Source organism: Ascidiella aspersa, chromosome 4 (assembly GCF_963924565.1).
Source record: "Ascidiella aspersa chromosome 4, kaAscAspe10.2, whole genome shotgun sequence".
Taxonomy (NCBI): domain Eukaryota; kingdom Metazoa; phylum Chordata; class Ascidiacea; order Phlebobranchia; family Ascidiidae; genus Ascidiella; species Ascidiella aspersa.
In genome coordinates this window covers 17593246-17599574 of record NC_139450.1, presented here as the reverse complement: position 1 = coordinate 17599574, position 6329 = coordinate 17593246, and the positions used below count along the sequence as shown (strand labels likewise).

At 39.5% G+C, this 6329-nt stretch overlaps 1 protein-coding gene across 1 annotated transcript; it reads right to left on the bottom strand.

Moving 5' to 3' along the window:
• LOC146148471 (uncharacterized) lies at nucleotides 1-2699 on the bottom strand. Its single transcript, XM_083388420.1, has 5 exons — nucleotides 2618-2699; nucleotides 1298-1924; nucleotides 728-1221; nucleotides 333-377; nucleotides 1-102 (listed from the first exon to the last, which is right to left on the bottom strand). The coding sequence occupies exons 1-4, from the start codon at nucleotides 2682-2684 to the stop codon at nucleotides 366-368; spliced, it is 1200 nt and encodes a 399-aa protein (XP_083244546.1). The 5' UTR covers nucleotides 2685-2699; the 3' UTR covers nucleotides 1-102; nucleotides 333-365.
• Between the last annotated feature and the right edge of the window lie 3630 nt (nucleotides 2700-6329).

Sequence of the window (6329 nt, the reverse complement as noted above, 5' to 3'; positions counted from 1 at the left end):
GAAAAAATAGATTTAGAAAGAAAACGGTACGTCAAAATAAATATGTTCCTATATACTAGCTACGTGCTTCCAAGTTCGGGAGAGACTCTTTGCTTGCTAATTCTGCAAAAAATCATTCAGATGATTAACTTTTAACTATAGGTCAGTTGTAATGTGGACAAATATTGAGTTTTATTTTTATTTTTATATTTGTTGGCTATATTTGCATTTTTCCTAGTGAACGTTGTAAATAAAACACAGCAATCTTAAATTTGCAAAGATTTGTCATATTGCAAAGAATTTGCTCGTATAACGAATAGTCAACGTCTTGAATTAATAGCCTATATACTTACCCTAAAACCTCATTCTCCCGAAAAGCCGTTCTTTTATGGCACGTTCTGCAAGAAAATCGTATCGTAAAACATGTGATAGGTGAAACTATAGAAAGATATTATAAGGTGTACAAAATATACAGAAAGCTCTTAAGTTTTACAGCGTTTACAAGAGTATTACATAGATAATATTTTTGTTTTGTGTTACTAGAAAACGCATCTTTTTATTTGGTTAGATGACGAATTATTTTATCCGCCCTAACCCTAAAAGATGTTACGCTATGTAAAGTCGATTACATAGATCTACTTACATCAAAAGGCTCACCAAATTTTGTCTGAAGCCAAGCAATGTCGTTTTATTAGAAAAAAAGCTTTGTTTGTTTTACTAACATTACATTTTATTTGTTGAAACTTACTTCAGGATTCGACGAAAATATTGGACTCAGGGGAGCTCCGAAGTTTTGGTCAAACATATTAAACAAGTCAAAAGGATTTCCCGAGAGCCTAGACGGGAAATTAAAATTTACGTTTGGACTTATTGGAGGCAACAATGGATCTGTAATGCCGTCATCAATTGGATTTTCGGCAGGCAAGGCTGGGCCGGCAAGGCCGTCATCAATTGGATTTTCGGCAGGCAAGGCTGGGTCTGTAGTGTCGCCATCAATTGGATTTTCGGCAGGCAAGGCTGGACCGGCAAGGCCGTCATCAATTGGGTTTTCGGCAGGCAAGGCTGGGCCGCCAAGGCCGTCATCAATTGGATTTTCGGCAGGCAAGGCTGGGCCGCCAAGGCCGTCATCAATTAGATTTTCGGTAGGCAAGGCTGGGCCGCCAAGGCCGTCATCAATTAGATTTTCGGTAGGCAAGGCTGGGTCTGTAATGCCGTCATCAATTGTTTGGGGAGACAATGTGCCTAAATAGGTTCAAAATAAAAAATATTGCCTGTTTTGTTTAGTTACATGTCCAAAATATATAAAAAAAAAACTTACAAGGACTAATTGTCCTCTTTGGTATGCATGGAGTTTTTATACGTCTTGGGCATGGACGACGTTGACAGGGCTGACTTATGCATGGACGACGTTGACAAGGCTGCCTTATGCATGGACGACGTGGGCAGGGCTGCCTTATGCATGGACGACGTTGACAGGGTTGTCTTACGCATGGAAGACGCTGGCAAGGCTGCCTTATGCATGGACGACGTTGGCAGGGCTGCCTTATGCATGGACGACGTTGACAGGGTTGTCTTTCGCATGGAAGACGTTGACAAGGCTGCCTTATGCATGGACGACGTTGACAGGGTTGTCTTTCGCATGGAATACGTTGACAAGGCTGCCTTATGCACGGACGCCGTGGACAGGGTTGTCTTACGCATGGACGGCGATAGCATGGTTGTTTAGTGCAGGAAGTCCTCTGTGGGCACGGTTGGCATGGGAGAGGATTACTCTGTGGAACTGGAGGGGGGGTTATTGCGACTTCCTGTGGAGTGCTAGGCGGGGTAGGTTGACTGGTTCTCAATGTAGGGAAGTTGAAGCGGCTTTGCAAATCCGTTAAAAGAGAACTAGAAAGGCCACCGTCAAGTTCTGAACTAGACCCCGAAGATGTAGAAATAGACACCTCTAAAGGAATATAAAGCAAAGACGTTTAAAAACTGTTTACTCAAATGTTTATTATCAATATACACATACGGGTAAGAAATGTTAACTATATAGCGATGTTGCTGGAAAGACAATACGCTGCCGACAAATTCGAACTTAAGATGTCAGCAATCTATACAATCGTCAATCTGACAATCTTTATACAATCGTCAATCTGACAATCTTAAGTCGAGCAGTAGATAACTGTTGGTCTGCTGATACACATTTCTTTATAAACATGATCAAAAATAAAATGCAAAGCTAGGATAATTTAATTTAGTATATTAACGCTGTTACCGCTTAAGTGCTGAGAATTGCCTTTTTTAATTAAGTTTAATAGATAGGTGTTCTAAATGCAATGTATAAATAAATCACTGTGTGTGTCACCTGCTAAAAGTTATTTTCCCTGGAAATTGAATTCGAAATTCACACCGCTGTAAATTATCTTTAATGCCCGATTAGTGAGCGCGGTTAGAATGTCTTTACCGCATCAAACTTTTATGTAACATACAATAAGATGAGCAGTTATCTACTATTCGGCATAATTACGGTCGAATATCATAGGTTTTAACTAGACTTTAGTTTAGTCCATTCCAAATAGGATGTCCAAAAAACTTAAAATGTACAAATTACACATCGGCCTACACATAATATCAATATAAAGTTAAAACTTACCGGAACGGGCAATGCTCATTGCCGAAGTGGCTCCAATCAAAAACCCGACAAGCAAGATTCTCATCATTTTGCAATTTCCTGTTTAGGCAGTGGAAAACTGAGTACATTTAGCTCATTCTAACGACAATTTATAGGAACTTTCAACCGGACGTATTCTGCGGTTAGTTGTGAGAAATGCGTCATCAAAATACTTGTTTCGGGTCAGGGGCACCCGAGGGTAGCTGGGAAAACATGGCACTGAACTTGCCTTGTTTGCAAAGCTTGAAAGAATTGTTCATCGCACACGCTTAAGTATGCTTACAAGTGAAATGTATTGCGGTGGGTGATTCGAGACAGTCTCAACAACGTTAGACTACAACTAAACAAATACTCGTATACGGAGTGTGGTGTAAAATTGCCATGAACGGCGTTCAATCAAGCAAACGATTTTTTTTTCAAGTTTTAAGGTCACCCCACAACAAGTGGCTTTATCTATAGGCACCACCCGATTAGCAGGACAGCTGAATGCGGAACACACAATACGACCTATAAAGCAAAACTATCTAAAGCAAATTTTTATAATATCATAGTATTCAGAGCAACTACAAAATAAAAGCTTATACGCAGCGACACTACTACAGAATAAAACCTTTTGGAATAAGTTCTAAACCCATCGGATAGTGTCATAATTGCCTAAACAACATTTGAAACATCCGTGTCGGGTTTTAGGACGATTGGGCTCTGACGTCCTAACACGAGGGGTCGGCCACGAGCTGCCCAAACCAGTCCCTCAAAGTAATGTATTTGGGAAATATTATAATAATGCGAAATATTTCACGTTTTGATATCTAGTACATTTGCTTTATGTGAGGGTATTTTTAGCCTAAAGGAGCCTGATTATCCGCTGTAACTATCAACATTAGAAGGTTTTCAACTTAGTTTATCGAAATGCGTTTTATGTATAGTTCGCGCAAATTCTTATACCGTTTAATATAAACATAGCATCGGGCGGTTAACGTCTCTATTCAAGTTACACCATAAACTAGAATACCATATTTTGTGGAGAGCCATCAGAAGCAATTCGTTTCATATAGCGGGACAATGTCGCATGCGAGATCTATAGCCTCTTAAGCAATCGAGGATAGATTGTACGAATATCTAGATTTTAGATTTTTGTTTTGCGTAAAAATAAGTTTTAAAATAAATGCTTTTATAGTTAAAGTTGGAATAAAGTTCGGGGGACATTCAAAGCAACGAAATAGAAAGCTATCAAATGCCAGCGAAATAATTTTTTTTTTCGAATTTGATTTTTTGATCGCCGATAAAACTACTATCGCGGACCTATAAAAAAGAGTTAAGCAAAAATACAGGACATTAAAACGTACAACGGTATTTTTCCAGGTTGAGGGTTCACATGCTTCTTTTGCATTAAATTTTCTTTAGCCTCAAAAGGTTTAGTAACCTTTATTTATTAAACAAGTATTTTAAGATAAATTTAGCTTTCAAGGACATTAAGTACGCTAATTTTGTTTGCAAGGTTTGTACTGTTATGTACTGCTAGCTGCTTTAATTGTTTGTCATTATCTCCGTTTTGGGGATATCATTTTCCCAACTGAAATTTGATAATATGCTCTAACTAAATTAATTTTGCTAAAAATGGTAGGTTCGTTTAAATTGGCAGAGAAATCCTGCATTAAAGGAATAGGATACCGGTCAGGTACAGTACATGGTTTAGCCTGCGATAATCACCACAGGGTCTCCAATGCCCAGACTTCTTTTGCACCATGTGGAGAGGGGAGGCCCATGTACTTGAAGACCGACGAACAATTTCGAGCTCCAACAAACTTTGGAACTCAGCCTCTGCACAATTTAGCTTGTCTGGGTAACGGCATCGAGCTTTGGAATAAGTTGGGGGCCATTGGTTGCAACATGATGCTTTGTGTTTTTTTACGCTTTTAACTGTTTACGAATTGATAAGTTTGTTCCGCCTCAAGTCAATGACAATACCGTCATGCCGAAAGAAATCAGCGTGGAAGATCGGCTGTGTAACATTGGCGAGTATAAAGTTCCATGAAAACTATTGACCTAAACCTAAGTTGATGTTGATTTTTCGGGTGCCATAAGTACTTATTTTGCATCTGTTTGCCACAACAAGTTGTAGATTATTTTGACAGCCATTGCGATCCATTCGTGTCGCATTTTCCACCCACAGAGGCAATGAGGTCAACCAGGTATGAACGACCAGCTGCTGGGTCAATTATATGAAAGAGGGGGCGAGAATGACCAGAGGCACTAGCCTCCATTGGTGACTAGTCAAGGCGCTTCCCGCAAAGCTACATGGTGGAACACATTTTCACGTTCCCCAAGCGACAATGATACCAACTCAACTGTCTTGGAAATGCAACCCAGCGCGCGAAAGGTTGCTGGCGATTGAAGGTTGAACTCCTTTTAAAAACTGCAAAGTGGTGTTGAATTTGATCGACCACCGCCAGCTTTGGTTGAGGATCTAATAAATCAATGATGCTGTCTGATCTTTCAGCGAGCTCTTCTAAATCTAAATCTAGGATTGAAAGGCCAGTTTTTAAATTAGCGGAACGCCTTTGCAGAAACAGCTCGTGCAGAATTTGCTCGGCTTCGACGTCACTGATTAGATGTTTTATGTCACCTAACATTTGTGACTGATTGCGGCCACCGAGATCCTCAAGTGGCAAAAACTTTTAAAATCTTTTGTGCTACGGTATGCCGATTCTTTCGGTTAGTGCCTCTTTTAGTCTTTCATACGGTTCATCACATAAAGGGTGCTTTATGATGTCTCTGACAACCGTTGCAAAGTCGGGTGAGATAGCAACAACCACGTTGTTAAACTTTGTAGGCGATTGCGTCACACCCCTTACGCTAAATTGCGCCTCGACTTATAGAAACCAGTGCTCGCTGCTACACTTCCTTCTGCTATTGCTAAACGTTGTGTGAGAATTCGTCAAGAAAAAATTCGTTTACGTCGGCGGTCACCATATAGGCGCACAAAACACAACCTCACAGCAGACCGTTTAATCGAGTTTGTTTATCTTGGTTTATTTGGTGCAATAAGAATCGACAATCAAATCATTTGTCACAATCTGCGAACAGAATTTAGTATACCAATTCAGTTCGTAACCGACTGTAATACTCTTTTCATTAAGCATGAGATTCTATATGGAACATTTAGCTTATGAAAAACTAGTTTAAGATTCTTTCTAATGTTAGAGTATCCTTGACAATAAACTAGAAAATGTTCAGTGGCGTGGCAAAAAACATTACATTTGGATGGCATCCAATCGATGGTAGTTTAATTTGATATGGCCTGTACAAACGAGACACAAAGGGACGCAACTCGTATGTCGCGAATCTTATAATTAAACGACACGCTACAGTACTAAACTGATAAATACTCTCGAGACTAGAAAGTGGTGTTTGAAAAGTTTATTACTGAAAGCAAAAAATCAACAATATTGCGTTTAATGGCGTGAAAACGTAAAAACACAAAAACACACAAGTGAAATACAATAGAACTGTGTAAAGAAAAAACATTGAACGTAATAAAAAAGATGATTCGATATACGATTGTGTTCGAACGCAATTCGGTCAGTCGACGGTGAACAGGAACAATTTAGAAATTCGCGATGCTGTGTTCGCGAAACTTCTCGCTAGTTCTGTTGCCCCCTTCGTCGGACTAATCTGGAATACAAAGTTCTTC

Excerpts from the sequence above, each read along its gene's own strand:
- LOC146148471 (XM_083388420.1), bottom strand. The coding sequence starts at position 2,684 with ATGATGAGAATCTTGCTTGTCGGGTTTTTGATTGGAGCCACTTCGGCA. Across the intron at positions 1,925-2,617 it reads AATGAGCATTGCCCGTTCCG|AGGTGTCTATTTCTACATCT; the intron begins GTAAGTTTTAAC and ends ATATTCCTTTAG. Across the intron at positions 1,222-1,297 it reads AAAGAGGACAATTAGTCCTT|GCACATTGTCTCCCCAAACA; the intron begins GTAAGTTTTTTT and ends GAACCTATTTAG.